Source organism: Thamnophis sirtalis, unplaced genomic scaffold (genome assembly GCF_051295495.1).
Source record: "Thamnophis sirtalis isolate CommonGarterSnake01/CBP01778 unplaced genomic scaffold, rThaSir2_p1.2 scaffold_9, whole genome shotgun sequence".
Lineage (NCBI taxonomy): Eukaryota > Metazoa > Chordata > Lepidosauria > Squamata > Natricidae > Thamnophis > Thamnophis sirtalis.
Window position 1 is genome coordinate 3,114,197 of NW_028261389.1, and position 17,676 is coordinate 3,131,872.

General features: G+C 48.7%; 2 protein-coding genes across 3 annotated transcripts in view; one reads left to right on the forward strand and one right to left on the reverse strand.

The window, feature by feature from the left end:
* TASOR2 (transcription activation suppressor family member 2) overlaps positions 1-5,952 on the forward strand; it is a 47,422-nt gene extending 41,470 nt beyond the window's left edge. Inside the window, exons 18-20 of one of the 2 annotated variants that reach the window (XM_087722667.1) lie at positions 553-734; positions 1,527-1,641; positions 3,892-5,952. In XM_087722667.1, coding sequence (XP_087578793.1) covers positions 553-734; positions 1,527-1,641; positions 3,892-3,895 — 301 coding nt within the window. In that variant the 3' untranslated portion in view covers positions 3,896-5,952. Of the gene's footprint in view, positions 1-552; positions 735-1,526; positions 1,646-3,891 lie in introns of those variants that run through there. The other variant, XM_087722668.1, reaches the window with a different exon arrangement.
* A 1,943-nt stretch (positions 5,953-7,895) lies between these two features.
* The window catches only part of GDI2 (GDP dissociation inhibitor 2), a 34,380-nt gene continuing 24,599 nt past the window's right edge, over positions 7,896-17,676 (reverse strand). The window contains exons 6-11 of the mRNA XM_087722669.1: positions 16,565-16,696; positions 14,418-14,517; positions 12,842-13,013; positions 12,554-12,698; positions 9,996-10,050; positions 7,896-8,901 (exon numbers count right to left, since the gene is read on the reverse strand). Coding sequence (XP_087578795.1) covers positions 8,746-8,901; positions 9,996-10,050; positions 12,554-12,698; positions 12,842-13,013; positions 14,418-14,517; positions 16,565-16,696 — 760 coding nt within the window. The 3' untranslated portion in view covers positions 7,896-8,745. The remainder of the gene's footprint in view (positions 8,902-9,995; positions 10,051-12,553; positions 12,699-12,841; positions 13,014-14,417; positions 14,518-16,564; positions 16,697-17,676) is intronic.

Consider the following 17,676-nt stretch of genomic DNA (forward strand, 5'->3'; position numbering starts at 1 on the left):
CATCTTATACTTCGGTGTGTCTTATAGTCCGAAAAATACGGTATGTGTGGACGACACATTTTCTTCGTGGTATTTTCGTAGGATATATCAACGGTGTTTGAAAATAAGTCCATTTTTCGGCCTGTCGTGGCAAATTCTGTCAAAGGGAAGATATACTATTTCTGCAGCATTCCCTGGCTCTACTAAGTTAGTAGTTGAGTTGAAAGCGATAAGATTAGTCTAATACAATTTGTGCTGTAAATAGAGTAATAGAGTTGGAAAGGACCTTAAGAGGTCTTCTAGTCCAGCCCCTTGCTCAAGCAGGTGGACCCTATTCCACTTCAGACCGAGGGCTGTCCCAGTCTTTTCTTACAAACTTCCAGTGATGGAGCTACCCACAACTTCTGGAGGCAAGTCGTTCCACTAATTGGACAATCAATGGACGTATCGATGACCAATATCGCGATTTTTTTTTCCAAGGGGGAAAATGGGCTGTATTGAACTGGCCAGAGACGGACGGGGGACTTCCCAGCGGCCCGGGGGATCACCTCTTGGCCTTCTTTCTTCCCGCAGGGGGGATCTTGCCGCATACGCCAAGGAATCGGTCCTAAAATCCTGCCAGGTGGCCAACATGACGGAGGTCCTGCACTACCACAAGTGTGACTCCCGGTCCTGCACGAGATTCGAACGCTTCAACTGCCTCTTGAACTTGCAAATTCAACACATCACCAAGAGATTTGGCGTATTTCTCACAGGTAACTGCACCCTCCTTCCTGTCCCCCCCCCCCCAAAAAAAAGTAGAGTGGCCCGAGGAAGGACTCTGAAGGCATTTCCCCCCCCCCCCAGTGTGCCAATCCTCATTCCAGAACTGTTCCATTTGCAGAATAGCAATAGCAATAGCAGTTAGACTTATATACCGCTTCATAGGGCTTTCAGCCCTCTCTAAGCGGTTTACAGAGTCAGCATATCGCCCCCAACAACAATCCGGGTCCTCATTTTACCCACCTCGGAAGGATGGAAGGCTGAGTCAACCCTGAGCCGGTGAGATTTGAACAGCCGAACTGCAGAACTGCAGTCAGCTGAAGTGGCCTGCAGTACTGCACCCTAACCACTGCGCCACCTCGGCTCTTATCCAAGGTAGTCCTCGACTTACGACCATGCTTGAGCCCAAAACGTCCATCACTAAGCGAGACGTTTGTTGAGTTTCCCCCCATTTCATTATCTTTCTCGCCATAGTGGTTAAGCTTGGCTCCTCCCCCTGTTGACACAAACACCAGGTCGTAAGTCAAGTTGATTATAAATGGTCACTTCAAATAGTCACTAAGCGAGTTGGCCTTCTCTTAAGTCTATTGTAACGTCGAACGGTTCCTAAGTGATTGGTCGGAAGTGGAGGAACGACCTTTATCTAATTTGTGGGTGGGGCTAGATTCAGTGTATAAGACGCACCCAAATTTTCACCCTCTTTTAAGGGGGAAAAAGGGGCGTCTTATACTCTGAAAAATACGGTAATCTCATTTTTCACCAACTCCCTTTTTTCATCTTGGCAGAAAGTGCCAGCGCCAGCCGGGAAGCCTTGGAGGACAAAGGCATTTTCAGCCTGAACATCACCGACTTCATCACAACTGTGCAAGGCATGGTGGCGCCATCCGGACGCGGATTCTGGTAAGGAGGACAGCGGCCGGATCGAGTCCTCCGGGATTGGGCGGCCTATAAATCCATTAAATAATAATAATAAAAACCGGGAATTGAAGAGAGTTGCGATAGTAGATTTTGGAAAACGACATTGGGATCAAAGCGCTTTTATTTCTTTTCTTTTTCTTTTTATATATGTGTGTGTGTGTGTGTGTATATATATGTATATGTATGTATGTATGTATGTGTGTGTGTGTGTATATATATATATATATATATATATATATATATATATATATATATATATATATATATATATATATATATATATATATGTACACACACACACACACACACACACACGTATGTATGTATGTATGTACACACATATATATATTAGATTTTTCACAACCCCTGGTAAGCCCCAATTATGGGAGGAAGCTAACTGCTTCCATCATCTGTCAATCGGCTCGTCACAAGAGTCCATCATGACAGAAACCCAATATTCGAATCCCAGTAAGGGTATGGCTAGTTGATGAGAGCTAAATAGCTTGAAATAGATCTATACTAGTCTCCCTTTATTTATTTATCAGCACAAAAAAAAACATATATACACACACACATGATGATGATAGACAGACAGACAGACAGACAGACAGACAGACAGATACATAGATACATAGATGTTATATTTGTGCTGATAAATAAATAAAGGGAGACTAGCATAGATCTATTTCAAGCTATTTAGTTCTCATCAACTAGCCATACCCTTCCTGGGATTCGAACCTGTGCTGTATTGCCTCTTAGGCAGATGTGTTAACCATTGAGCCACAGAGCTCGACTCCTTATCAGCCAGCCAGGGTGAAAGGTATCTATTTAGATTTTACAACCCCCGGTATGCCCAAATATGGGAGGAAGATCACTACTTCCATTCTCCATATATACATATATACATATATACACACACACACACACACACACACACACACACACATATATATATATATATATATAATGTTTTATCAAGGGGAATAAAAGACAAAAGAGAAGGAAAAAAGAAAGAAAAAGCATACATCCAACGATAACAGTAGCGAAAGTTGTGTACAAAACAACAAGAAAAAAACATGATCCGAACATCTAATGTTAAATAAATAAAAATATATAATTGGATGCTGGGGAAAAAAATTAAAAGCTGAAAAACCCTGATAAATTTTGCTTCCCTCAGCAAATAGTTGTCAACTTTCTGTCTAATCGGAAGCACTTTTGTTTCAAATGTTTTGTTTTATATTTATTATTTGGTGATAATTATTTGGAGTTGTGCAGTGGCCTACAGGTGGCGCTGTCGCCTCACAATCAGGGGAGGCTGTTGGGTTTCATCCTAGGTAGAGGCAGATATTTCTCTCTCTGGGCACAATGAGAAAGTATCTGCTGGACAAAACTCCGCATTGGCAACAGGAAAGGCAGCTGGCCAGGAAACACTCAGCTTCATTCTGTTGCCCAGAGTCCACCCCTCAAGGGATTATGGGGTCATTAAAAGATGATTTGATTATAATTATTTAATATTTTTCCATCTCATAATGGGAACAACTTTTCGGAGGCCGTGTTGCTCTGGAAATGATTTTTTTTTTTCACGGAAGAAAGGGGCGGAAACGCTTTCTCGACTTACAACCGTTCATTTCATGACTGTTCATAGTTACAACGGCACTGAAAAACGTGACTTAGGGCCGTTTGTTTACACTTAACGACCATCGTACCATCTCTACAATTGGAGCTTGGCCACCAATTCATATTTATGATGGTTGCAATATCCTTAGGTTACGTGATCCCCTTTTTGCAACCTTCCGACGAGCCAAGTTAATGGGGAGGGAGCCATGGTGTAGGGTCTCCTGCTTGGGTGGAGGGGGTTGGACTAGATGACCTACAAGGTCCCTTCCAACTGTAATCTAAACCAACTCTAATCTAAACCGTGTGATTGATTTAGCAACTCCTGTGATTGGCTTAACGACCCCGGCAGGACAGGTCGTAAAATGGGGCGTAATTCACTTAGCAACTGTCTTCCTCTGCAACTTTTGGGCTGCGTTGTGATTGTTAACTCGAGGACTAGCCCAGTGGTTCCCAAACTTGGCAACTTTAAGACTTGTGGACTTCAACTCCCAGAATTCTCCAGGCAGCTCCAGAGCTGCCTGGAGAATTCTGGGAGTTGAAGTCCACAAGTCTTAAAGTTGCCAAGTTTGGGAACCACTGGACTAAGCCGGTAACAGTGACCGATGTTTGTTTCAGGTAACCAGGATAAACCGCCTACTGCCTTCTTGCAAATAGCCCAGGATCGCAACGCCAAACCCGATTTGTCTGTCTGTTCCGGACACCGGACTCTCCTCCTGCTCACTCCGCTTAAGCAGCCACGACGCCCGTTGAGGTCAAGCAGACGAGCCTCCCTCCCTCTCCCGGCGGGTTTTATTTTGGGGCCGTGGCAAGGCGGCTTGGGAAGGGGGGCGTTGTTTCATTTAAACACAACGTGGAACCTCACGAAGGAAAATGTGTTTGGACGTTCTTGTCTCTCTCTCTTTCTCTCTCTCTCCGAATAGGAAAAGGACAGAATAGGAATCCGTGATTCTCCATTATGCAGCTCTCAGTATCACATAGGAAAATTCAAAAGAAATGATCTGTTTTTACTTGAAGGGTTACAAATCAATTGACCTCAACCAAACACTTTGGACACGAGAGGTGGTTGGGCGCACTCCGAAAGTGGGGGTGGCTGGGGGGAATGTTGAGTATTGCACAAGCAGTGTTAGGCAGGGGTGTCCAATTTACCCAGCCAATGGATTTCCCCCCAGAATTCCCCATCCATTGAATTCCCAACTCCCGAAATTAAGCCTCCCGGAGTCCTACGGGATTGGGTGGCATATAAATTTATTAAATTACTAATTACTAAATCCCCCAACCATTGGACTCCAACTCCCAGAATCCTCCATCCATCGGACTTCAACTCCCAGAATTCCCCAGCCAGTCTATTTTCTCCCAGAATCCCCCGACCATTGGACTTCAACTCCCAGGATTCCCCAGGCAGTGGATTTCCTCCCAGAATGCTCCATCCATTAAATCCCCCATCCATCGGACTTCAACTCCCAGAATTCCCCATCCATTGGACTTCCAGAATCGCCCCTCCATTGGACTTCAACTCCCAGAATTCCCCATCCATTGGACTTCAACTCCCAGGATTCCCTAGCCAGTGGATTTCCTCCCAGAATGCTCCATCCATTAAATCCCCCATCCATCAGACTTCAACTCCCAGAATTCCCCCTCCATTGGACTTCCAGAATCGCCCCTCCATTGCACTTCAACTCCCAGAATTCCCCAGCCAGTCTATTTTCTCCCAGAATCCCCTAACCATTGGACTTCAACTCCCAGGATTCCCCAGCCAATGGATTTCCTCCCAAAATGCTCCATCCATTAAATCCCCCATCCATCGGACTTCAACTCCCAGAATTCCCCATCCATTGGACTTCCAGAATCGCCCCTCCATTGCACTTCAACTCCCAGGATTCCCCAGGCAGTGGATTTCCTCCCAGAATGCTCCATCCATTAAATCCCCCATCCATTGGACTTCAACTCCCAGAATTCCCCATCCATTGGACTTCAACTCCCAGGATTCCCCAGGCAGTGGGTTTCCTCCCAGAATGCTCCATCCATTAAATCCCCCATCCATCAGACTTCAACTCCCAGAATTCCCCATCCATTGGACTTCCAGAATCGCCCCTCCATTGGACTTCAACTCCCAGAATTCCCCAGGCAGTGGATTTCCTCCCAGAATGCTCCATCCATTAAATCCCCCATCCATTGGACTTCAACTCCCAGAATTCCCCATCCATTGCACTTCAACTCCCAGGATTCCCCAGGCAGTGGATTTCCTCCCAGAATGCTCCATCCATTAAATCCCCCATCCATTGGACTTCAACTCCCAGAATTCCCCATCCATTGCACTTCAACTCCCAGGATTCCCCAGGCAGTGGATTTCCTCCCAGAATGCTCCATCCATTAAATCCCCCATCCATTGCACTTCAACTCCCAGAATTCCCCATCCACTCGACTCCCCACCTCCCAGAATTCTGTCCATTGAAGTCCACCGGCTGGGGAACTCTGGGAGTTGAAGTCCACCTCTCTCAAAATTGCCAAGGCTGGACCCCCCCCTAGTGCACTGACTTTAACACAACCCCCTCTGCGATTGTGCTCCTCAAGGGTGCACGGCAAGCGTGCTCCTACACATGCGTCTCGTGGGCTTTTAGGATCCGGGATTATTTTGCACACTCAACACAGGGCAGAACCGCACAACGGCCATTACCATTACAAGGGGGTGTTTTATCGGGGGGGGGGGGAGGGCGGGGGGGGGAGGAACTGGGGCGACGAGTATAGATAATCCGAGTTTAGTAGCACTTGTTTCCTCTTGTAGATAGCATGGTTTTATGATTTGGGAGTATTTCTCAAGAGCTCCGTTGCAATAAGCGGTTTGAGGTTGTTTTCCTTCAGTTGGAGCATTAATTAAAAATTTGGGCCTTGTAAGATACCCTTCACCCGTCTTTGAGGGGCGGAGGGGGGAAATGAATTCTTTTGTAACTAATCTTTATAAATAAACTTGACTTGAAAAGGCAGCGGAGTTATTTGTTTGAGGGGAGGGGAGAGCACAATTTCAAAACTAAAAATAAAACTAGAACAGTGGTTCCCGAACTTGGCCACTTTAAGACTTGTGGACTTCAACTCCCAGAATTCTCCAGCCAGCAGAGCTGGCTGGAGAATTCTGGGAGTTGAAGTCCAACAAGTCTTAAAGTGGCCAAGTTCGGGAACCACTGAACTAGAAGATAAACCCCCCACACCAAGGGGGTTTATGATGGAAATGGGGGTGGGTGGGGGAAGATAATTTGAATTTTATATATTTATTGTGTGATAAATACAGGGACTACCTGTATTTATTTGACAACTCAAAAAAGTGGTGAATGCAAATCATATTTTCCTCCTCCTGTTTTCCTCATAACAACCCTGTGAAGTAAAATCACCCAGCTGCCTTTCACGCCTGAGGAGGAACTAGAACTCACCCTCTCCTGGGGATTGGCCCCAAAATCACCCAGCTGCCTTTCAGGACTCAGGTGGGACTAGAACTCGCTGTCTCCTGGTGATTGGCCCACAGTCACCCAGCTGCCTTTCACACCTGAGGAGGAACTACAACTCACCCTCTCCTGGGGATTGGCCCCAAAATCCACCAACTGCCTTTCAGGACTCAGGTGGGACTAGAACTCGCTGTCTCCTGGTGATTGGCCCACAGTCACCCAGCTGCCTTTCACACCTGAGGAGGAACTACAACTCACCCTCTCCTGGGGATTGGCCCCAAAATCCACCAACTGCCTTTCAGGACTCAGGTGGGACTAGAATTCACCCTCTCCTGGGGATTTGCCCCCAAATCCAGCAGCTGCCTTTCATGACTCAGGTGGGACTAGAACTCGCTGTCTCCTGGTGATTGGCCCACAGTCACCCAGCTGGCTTTCAGGCCTAAGGCGGACTAGGCCAGAACCTCTTGGTTGTAATGCATCTTTCTAGGAATGGAGGAGACACGACTGGACCTCATGTTCTTCTCTTTGGCTTGAGAGAGGACAGGAACCTCTTTCAAGAGGAAGTGGGGGGCTGTGGGGTCCTTGGGGCTCTCTGTTTCCTTGCAGACGTTTCACGACCCAACTAGGTAACGTCATCAGTGCTAGAAGGGAGTGAGGTTTGTGGAGAGGGGTGGGGGAAGATGAGAGGAGAAGGGGGGGGAGAAGGAAGTGGAGGGAAAGAGGAACACGCTGGGCTCCTTGATGCCCTCTGACCTTGCTGGTTTTCTCGCAGACGTCTCATTACCAAACTAGGCAACGTCATCAGTGCTAGAAGGGAGTGGGGTTTGTGGAGAGTGGTGGGGGGAGGACGAGAGAAGGGGGGGAGAAGGAAGTGGAGGGAAAGAGGAACACGGTGGGCTCCTTGATGCCCTCTGACCTTGCTGGTTTTCTCGCAGACGTCTCATTACCAAACTAGGCAACGTCATCAGTGAAATAGTTTTTTACTTGGCAGCACCAAAACAAGCCAGCATCTCCCCCCCTCCAGCCCTCCCTCCACCCAACACTGGAAAAAAAGAAGAGGGAGAGATGCGTTCCAGCCCATGTGAAACCAGATCTATTCCCGCGAGGGGGAAAAAAGACATACGTGCGCGCGCACACACAAACAGATGTTACCCACTCTGGCATATTTTTTTTGTGCTTGCACCGTTTTTCTTTCTTTCTTTTTTATTAGTAGCACTTTTAAAACACAAACAGAAGCCTCGTGGGCAAAGTTGTGTCCCAACAGATGTAAACAAAGTTTTGAGAAGCTAGGAGATTTAAGGAGGTTTTTTTTTGGGGGGGGGGCAGGGGTAATCGAAAACAAAAGAAAAGGAAAAAAAAACCACCCCCAAAATTGTTGGGGGGGACTTAAGAGATGCCGCTTAAAAGCGTGAGCAACCGGAGGCGGCCTTGCCAGGATTCGGGCTGGCGTGAAATGGGAGGGGAAAGGGGGTGGGGGGGGGAGAGGCCGAAAGGAGGAGGAGGAGGAGAAGCGCGCACTGCGTCCGTCGGTGTGTGGGGCGGGAGAGAGCCGTCCGCCAGGGTTTCGGAAAGAATGGTGGTAGCTCGGAAGGGGCTACGAGAGTCTCTATAGGGTGGTGGGCTTTGTGTCCGTCCCCCCTCCTCCCCGCTGGGACCAGATTGATTTATTTTTTTTAAAGGGCTGAGAATGGAGTTAGCGAGAGTTAGAGTGACAGGTGTCAGCCCCTGCCAATCAGAACACCAAGCTGAAATGGACACATGATTCTAGCCGAAAAGAGAGAGAAGGGGGGGGGGGTCGGATCAGTGCAAGGGTCCTTTCAATCTCAAGAGATATGATTAAGGAAGGGGAGGAAAGAGAGGGAGAGAGAGAAAGTCATAGGGCCTTACGATATGGAGCTTTTGGGGGGGAGGCAGGAGGGAGGGAGCTCAGCTTAAAGGTCCTGAGTGCGGGTGTCTCCACCCCCGGGGTCTGTGGTCGAGAGCCGGAGAGGGACGGGGAGGGGGGGGGGGAAGAGAAGAGACGTCCGGCTCCCGCTCACTGCTGTTCGTCCTCTCCGTAGATATCGTTCTTCTTCCGCTTCATCTCCTCAAAGTCGAACTCGGAGCCCATCATCCTCTTGTAAATGTCTTTGATGTCGTCACAGGTGGTCTCAAAGTGAGTGGTGGCGTCATAGGTGCGGGAAATAAAGATCTGGGCAAAAGTGGGGGGGGAGGCAGAGAAGTTTGGCTGTCAGCATCGCGATCCTTTTCTTTCTTTCTTTCTTTTCCTTCCATTTTTCTTCCTTTTTCTTTCCTCTTTGCTAGATCTTCCTTCCTTCATTTTCCTTCTTCCCAAACCCTTCATCTTTCCTTCTCATCTTCCTCCCTCCCTCCTTTTTCTCTTCCTTCCTATATTTTCTTTCCTTCTTTCATTTCCCTCTTTCCAAAGCCTTTCTTCCATCTTTTCATCTCTCATCTTCTTCCCTCCCTCCCTTTCCTTCCTTCTATTTTCCTTCCTTTTTCTTTCCTTTCTTTTTTCTTTGCTAGATCTTCCTTCATTTTCCTTCTTCCCAAATCCTTCATCTTTCCTTCTCATCTTCCTCCCTCCCTCCCTTTTTTTCTCTTCCTTCCTAGTTTTTTTTCCTTGTTTCATTTCCCTCTTTCCAAATCCTTTCTTCCATCTTTTCATCTCTCATCTTCTTCCCTCCCTTTCCTTCCTTTTTTCTTTGCTAGATCTTCCTTCATTTCCCTCTTCCCAAATCCTTCATCTTTCCTTCTCATCTTCCTCCCTCCCTCCCTTCAGATTTTCTTTCCTTCTTTCATTTCCCTCTTTCCAAATCCTTTCTTCCATCTTTTCATCTCTCATCTTCTTCCCTCCCTTTCCTTCTTCTTCTTCTTGTTTTCCTTCCTTCATTTCCCTCTTCCCAAATACTTCTCTCATCTCCTTCCCCTCCTCCTCTTTTTCTTTCATCCCTCCTTCCCTTCCCCTTCCTTTTTTTTTCTTTTCTCCTTCCTTCAATCATTACCGTCTTCCGAAATCTTTCCTTCCATCCTTCTTTCTCTCATCTCCCTCCCATCATTCCTTCCCTGCGTCCCATCTCATTGTTGAGCAACAGTATCATAAAAAGCAATTTAGGCACATTAAAAGTTAAAAATACGGGGGGAAAAAACCCCGAAGCATTAACATTAGAAACATTAAGCAACAAATTAAATAGAAGGATCAGTGCCTAAAATGGGGTGGTGCTGCTTCTCCCCTCCCAGGAAGGGGCCTGCCCTCTCCCCCCACCCCAACCTCTTCATACCAACCTGGCTTTCTCTGCCCAGGTCAGTTGGGGAAAACAAGTCACTGACGCTAACAAACCTACAAGGAAGAAAGAAAGAAAAGATCAATTGAGGAAGATTTCAGATGCCCACCCAAGCCAAAAAATCTGCTTTTATTTCCAGGCCCAAACGCACAAACTACGTATTGGAGTTTCTGTCTGGTTCCTCTGGCGGGTGGCAGTTTGGCAAAACCAAAACTGGGTACATGTTGACCTCAAGGGGTTAAAGGCAGGGCTGTCCGTAAGGCTTGTGAACTCCTGGCTGGGGGATTCTGGGAGTTGAAGTCCACCAGCCTTAAAAGTTGCCCTGATTGAAACCTCCTGAGATGAGAAGGCAGAAGGCGAGTGGTCTTACTGCTTTTGCTCTCGTCTTTCTTCACGAGGCCGGAGCATCTGCATTTCTCCACCGTGGCAACTTTGACTTGGGGACTTCAACTCCCAGAATTCCCCAGCCAGCATGTGGAATTCTGGGCGTTGAAGTCCACAAGTCTTTAAAAGTTTGCCAAAGTTCAGACCCTCCCGGGCTGTGGCCTTCCTGTTGGTTCTCTTTCTTCGCAAGGCCTGAGAATCTGCGTTTCTCAACCGAGGGCTTAAGTTTACGTCTTGTGGACTTCGACTCCCAGAATTCCCCAGCCACCATGAGGAATTCTAGGAATGGACTAAACTATGTTCGGGTTTGCGGAAATACCATCCCGAGAAAACACAAACTGAGATTTGAAAGAGACACTTATAACAACAGGAAAAGAAAGGGAGAAAGGAGGAGAGAACAAGGAGGAGGGAAGGAAGGAAGAGATAAGGAGAGGAGGATGGAAGGGAGAGAAAGAAGGAGAGAGGGTAGGAAGGGGAAGAGGAAGAGTAGGAGTAGGGGAGAGAGAAGGGAAGAAGGAAGGGGAAGGAGAGGAGGGAAGGAAGGAAGAGGTAAGGAGGGGAGGATGGAAGGGAGAGAAAGAGAAGGAGAGAGGGTAGGAAGGGGAAGAGTAGGAGTAGGGGACAGGTAAGGAAGAAGGAAGGGGAAGGAGAGGAGGATGGAAGGGAGAGAAAGAGAAGGAGAGAAGGTAGGAAGGGGAAGAGTAAGGGAGATAAGGGAAGAAGGAAGGGAAGGAGAGGAGGATGGAAGGAAGAGGTAAGGAGAGGAGAATGGAAGGGAGAGAAAGGAGAGAAGGTAGGAAGGGGAAGAGGAAGAGTAGGAGTAAGGGAGAGGGAAGGGAAGAGGGAAGGGGAAGGAGAAGAGGATGGAAGGGAGAGAAAGAAGGAGAGAAGGTAGGAAGGGGAAGGGGAAGAGCAGGAGAAAGGCAAGGGAAGAAAGAAGGGGAAGGAGAGGAGGGAAGGAAGGAAGAGGTAAGGAGAGGAGGATGGAAGGGAGAGAAAGAGAAGGAGAGAGGGTAGGAAGGGGAAGGGAAAGAGGAGGAGCGGGAGAAAGGCAAGAGAAGGAGGAAGAGGAAGGAGAGGAGGGATGGAAGGGAGAGAAAGAGGAGAGAGGGTAGGAAGGGGAAGAGGAAGAGCGGGAGAAAGGCAAGGGAAGAAGGAAGGGGAAGGAGAGGAGGAAGGAAGGAAGTAGAGAAGGGAGGGAGAGAGAAAAGAAAGGGAAAATAAGGTGGTGTTACAACAGGCGGAAGAAGGGATGGTAAATAAAGCAACCCCAATTGCACATTATAACCTATTAAATGGAATGACAAATGTAAAGAAGAAGAAGAACTTTATGAATGTATACCTATAATTGTATGTAAGAGAATAAAAAGAAAACTTTTCAGAGGAATTCTAGGAACGGAAGCCCACAAGTCTTAAAATTGCCGTAGTTGGGACACTCCTGGGGCCAGGCCCTCTTGGGTCTTCCTCCTCTTTCTTCCCAAGGACTGAGCGTCTGTGTGTCTCAACCATGGCAACTTCTAAGACTTCCCCTCCCAGAATCCCTCAGGCCAGAACGATGACCGCCCCATGGCCAGCTGTTCTGACTGAGGCTTCCTGAGAGCCTGAAGCCAACTTCCTGGTCCCGACAAAAAACCCTTTTATTATTTGACTGTGAATTCTGCTCCTTCGCATCCAGCAAAGTCTTTCAAAGGAGGATTTACGGTCACAGACCTTATCTGGCTTGGAGAGCTGCCAGGCCGATAGCTGCAAAACTTGGCAAGGAGCCTCTGAGAGTCACGATCCAATTAAATGAATTAATGGTCTCCTGCAAACTCCACTCCCCTTTCGCTCCTCTTTTATTCCCTCTGGGAGGGGCCATTCACCGTCCACCTGTGGCTTCACTCCCAAGTCGACCCCTGTTCTTTAGCTGCTCCCTTCGTCTGGCAACTCTACGCATGCGCACACTGGAAACAGGCTCCAGCTGTTCTTCTGCCTCCCTGGTGTCTGACTCCGAAGGCAGCTGATAAGTGTCAGACGGCCCTGGCCCCCTCTCTGCCTCTGACACAGAGCCCTCATCTGAGCCCTCCCCATACTCCAGGACTGGCCCAGGTTCCTCCCCAACCCTCCTCACTGCTCCCCTCGGCAAAGGGGGCCAGAGCAGCCCAACTCAGCCAAAGTCCAGCTGGCACGCCTTACTTCTGCTCGATGGGCTCCAGGAGGTCCATGGCGGGTTTGATCTCCTTCTCCGGCTCGTTGGTCTCCACGGTCGTGCTCACGATGGCGATGTACTTTCCTTGGGCCGCCACGTTGTGGGCGGACGAGATCATGCAGACGTAGATGTCTTTAAAAAAAAAAAAAAAGACACGACGGGTTCGCCAATCCGAAAAGGGCCGGACTAAAGGAGCGCAAACCCAACACAGCGCCCGGGGGGGCGAGAGGCCCGTCATCGTGCTTCCCGGGGGGTGGTGGTGGTGGTATTGTTACCTGACTTCCTGTTGACTTGGTTCTGGGGAATGATGATCTGGCACGAATTGGCATCGTTCGTGTTCTTGATCGGGTGGTTCAGGATGCAGATCACCCGGATCACCTTGCCCACTTTCTTCACTCGGTCCGAGACGTAGCTGGGGTCGCAGATGAGCTGCTTGCAACGGGCGATCTGCGAGGGGGGGAGGGGGGGGGAGAAGAAGGGGCAGAGGGTTCGTGACCACCGAGGGATGGAGAAGGGCAGAAGGTAGGTGGCGAGGTGGTGCAGTGGTTAAATGCAGCACTGCAGGCTACTTCAGCTGACTGCTAGTTCTGCAGCTCGGCGGTTCAAATCTCACCGGCTCAAGGTTGACTCAGCCTTCCATCCTTCCTAGGTGGGTAAAATGAGGACCCGGATTGTTGTTGGGGGCGATATGCTGACTCTGTAAACCGCTTAGAGAGGGCTGAAAGCCCCATGAAGCGGTATATAAGTCTAACTGCTATTGCTAAGGTAGGGGCAAGACCACAGGAGAAGATTCATAGCTCAGGGTTGTTGAGCGGTGGGGTCCCGGGTGCTCTCTGGGCTTGGTGGCTTCCAATTAGGGAAGATCATAGGTGCTGGAAGGGAGGGGGGGTTGGAGAGGAGGAGGGGGAGGAAAAAGACACTGGGGTCCTTGTTGCTCTCTGAGCTTGGTGGTTTTTTGAAGACATTTCATGACCCAACTAGGGAACATCATCAGTGCTAGAAGGGAGGGGGCGGTTAATAGCAATAGCAATAGCAGTTAGAGCAGCTTCAAGATGGACCTTAAACTAGAGAATTGTAAAAGAAAAATCCTATGTACAAATGATGGATAAGGAATTGGATTTTTTCTTCAAAGAGAACAAATTTTTTTTACAAAATTACAGGAAGCAATGGGTGGAAACTAATCAAGGAGAGAAGCAACTTAGAACTGAGGAGGAATTTCCTGACAGTGAGAACAATTAATCAGCGGAACAGAAGTTGCCTCCAGAAGTTGTGAATGCCCCAACACTGGAAGTCTTCAAGAAGATGTTGGATAGCCATTTGTCTGAAACGGTATAGGGTTTCCGCCTAGGCAGGGGGTTGGACTAGAAGACCTCCAAGGTCCCTTCCAACTCTGCTATTGTATTGTATTAAAATTTATGGGACACCACCAAAGCCTATGTGCGGGGTATAATTACAGTGTATATGGCGAGGAGAAATAAGGAGAAAAGGAAACAACAAACGCGATTACAGGAGAAACTTAAAAGTACTGAAGAACCACAGAATAATAAAATTAAAGAAGAAAGAGACTTAACGAAACATAAAATTAATTTAACGCCACATGAAGAAATGATACCGAATATAAAAATGACAAAACTATTTCGAAATAGCAAATAAACCCGGAAGATGATCAGCCCATAAACTCAAGAAAGACAAAAAAAAACCAAAATTTAGTATAGCAACTACAGGACGAACATGGGAATCTGTATCCTAAGATAAGAGAGTTGGGGGGGGGGGAGAATATTATCCAAAACTTTTTCCAAATTCTATGCAGAAAAGCGGCGCAGGGGAAAAAGAACGGGAGCGTCACTCTACCTCTCCTTCCGATTTCACGCCGACCACTTTGCCGTTCTCCACGACAATCTCTTCGATGGGTTTGTTCAACATGTAGGTCCCTCCATAGATGGCACTTAACCTGTCAAGGAAGCAACGGTCCCAAGGGGGAGAGGGGGTCAGGTGGTCCCAGTCGCGTGGCTTAAATGCATCCCTGGCTTGACCGAGCCCCAATCCCACAGGTGGACAATGGCTTTGTGAGCCTCTAATGATCATTTGTGCGAGAGGTTTGCCATTGGCCCCTTCTTAGGGCGGAGAGAAAGTGACTGGCCTGAAAACAGCCCGAAAAACAGCCTATTTTTTGCCCGTTTTCCAGACCATTTTCCTCTTGTTTTTGAGCCATTTTCAGGCCTGAAAAACACCCCTGAAAATGGCCCCAAAACAGCCTGAAAAAATGGCCTACTTGGGGGGCATTTTCCAGTGCTTTGGCACCTGAGAAGACCAGCTGGTGAAGGCACGCGTGCCCACAGAGGTCTCTGTGTGCCACCTCTGGACATGTGCCATAGGTTTGCCATCACGGATCTAAGGCAAGGCTAGAACTTGGGGGTCTCTTGGGTTTCTAAACTGGTGATGCCTTACCCCCTACACCAAACAGCCTCTCTACGGCAGCATTGACTGGGCTTCTTTCTTTGTGCAATCTCCATTTTCCAAACGTGGAACTTTTCATCCCATCCCAAACTGGGGCTGGAGTCAAGGAAGGAATCAGCCCGGCATCCCTGCGTAGTCACAAGCGAACCGTGTCCAACCTCCCTTTCCTAACCCCTAATAATGCCGGCGTACCAAGTAACACAGCCAGTGAAAGCGGAACCCGGAGGTAGGTAGATTCCTCGAGGAAGGATTTATTGGCTACGTCATATTTGGCACAACTGGTGAAGACCGACTCGGAAAGTTCCCACGGTTTTCGCCCCGTTAAAAAAGGTAAAGTTTCCCCTTCCCCCAAGTCATCAGTCACACTGTCCAATTGAGGTGCTGACCAGATGCTTGGTTCCTCTATTATTATTACTGATCCCCTCTCCAAGCCACCTGTTGGAATGTCCTTGGTCCCCGCAGGAAAACATTTTGTTTTGACTAGAAGCCCCCAGCTATCTATTTTCCCCCTCCCTGCCCCTTCTTCTTCTTCCTTGGGGCAACCCTGGAGATGGCCTCAGCCAGTCTTGCTTCAGGGTTGACACCTAGCAGGCGCTGTCTGTCAGTTGAGAACATTTCTGTGCATAGGTGTTTTTTTTTAAAGCAATAAAACAGTTTACAGTGATCCCTCGGTACTCGACTGCTTCAAAAACCCCGCCGCATTTGGGCACTCGACGCATTTTGATGCGAAAATATTGTCCCGATATTCGTCGTTTGTTCGATACTCGATATGCTGTGATAGAAAGAGAGAGGCAGCCACAGAGAATGGACAGAAAGTTGGCCATACTGGGAAGGTTGCTGCAAAAGGAAGTGGGGGTGTCAGGTTTCCGAAATAAGCCCTCATTGATTCAGGAGCCTCGAGCCAAGTTTCAAAAGAAACCCAGTCATTTATTAGGAGCAGCATTTGGGCAATGCCTCATTGCAGTCAGATCTAGGCCTCATTTGAATTATGGCTTTGAACTTTGCCCGTTTCTTCCCTCCCCTCAGTCTGTGTCATAAATCACATTCACCAACAAGGTGCACCCTTCCCAAGCCTGCTGTAGTAATCTGAGATCTGACTCTAGTCGAAGATATGCATGGAATGCTCTCCCCCCTCTCCTCACCATGGCAACTTTATGAGTTGACAAGGGGATGGCTACAGAGGGTGGACAGGAAGTCGGAGATGCTGGGAAGGTCGTTAGGAAAAGGGACAGATAAGAAGCCCTTCCCACCTGAATCAAAAGATCACGTGGTTGGTTTGATACTCATTATTTTTAGTACTCCTCGTTCCTCCCGCAACCAATTCACGAGGAGTACCGAGGTACCACTGTAATTGCACCTTCCTGCGCATAGGTACGAGTAGCAATACATCCATTGAACTGAACCTTTGTGTCTCCGCCTGATCTTTCCTGTCTGATACCTACTGGGGTAATGCGGGGATCCCAACCAGAAAAATACACCAGAAATGAAGAATACTGATTGGAGCTGGCAGCCCAAACACCTCCACCCACCAAAGGTCTCACCTGGCAAATCCCTGGGGAAGCTCCCCCAAGCCATAGAGAGGGTAGAGGTAGGGACTTTTGCCGTATCTGGCCAAAGACTCGCTGTAGAGTTTAATCCTGTTGATGGTTTCTTGGCAAGGTTGGTCTAGGTAGCTAAAAGGAGAGAAAGCTGAGATCAGGGTTGGGCAGCTATGAGAGCTTTATGACCTGGGAACCACCCCACGTTTCCCCCAAAACAAGACTAGGGCTTATTTTCGAGGGGAGTGTCCCGTCTCCCCCCCCAAATGTACAGGAGGTCGAATTCTTCTGCTCGTTCGCGGTGGGGCAGGAGGCCATGCGATGCACCAGTGCTGCCACAATGAGGCAGGGGGAGGAGGATGTGGAGCTGCCCCATGTGCTACGCACCGTCTTACCTGAGGGTCCCCGCAGCCAGGCCACCCACGGCCCGACACCTGGGCTTGCCTTGTGGCTGCGGCATCGACACACCGCTTGATCTCCTGCCCTGTTGTGGCCGCGAACGAGCAGAAGAAGTGGGCCGGCAGCCATATGGGCTCCTACTGCACACGTCAGGTGTTGGGGTATGGATGGAATGGCAGGTGGGGGCCCTCAGGTAAGATGGTGTGGGGCGGCTCCACTACTACCCCACCTTGTCTCACAGCTGCGGCTCCCACAAGCCACCAGACGGAATGGGAGGCTGTGCAATCTCTTAAGTAGGGCTTATTTTGGGAGGCAGGGCTTATATTAGGCGCCAATGTAAAAATCATGCTAGGTTATTTTCGGGAAAACAGAGTTGCAGTCTCCAGGTCTCTCTCTCCTCTTTCTCTCTTCCTCCTTCTCTCTCTCCTCCCTCCCTCTTTCCCTCTCCTCCCTCCCTCTCTTCCTCCTCCCTCCCTCCCTCTCCCTTTCCTCCCTCTCTTCCCTCCCTCTCTCCCATCCTTTCCTCCCTCCCTCTCCCTCCTTCCCTCTCCTTCCTTTCTCCCTCTCCCTTCCTCCTCTCTCTCCCTCCCTCCTCCCTCCCTCTCCCTCTCTCTCCCTTCTTCTCTCTCTCCTCCCTCCCTCTCTCCCATCCCTTCCTCCCTCCCTTTCCCTCCTTCCCTCTCCTCCCTCTCTACCTTCCTCCTCCCTCTCTCCCT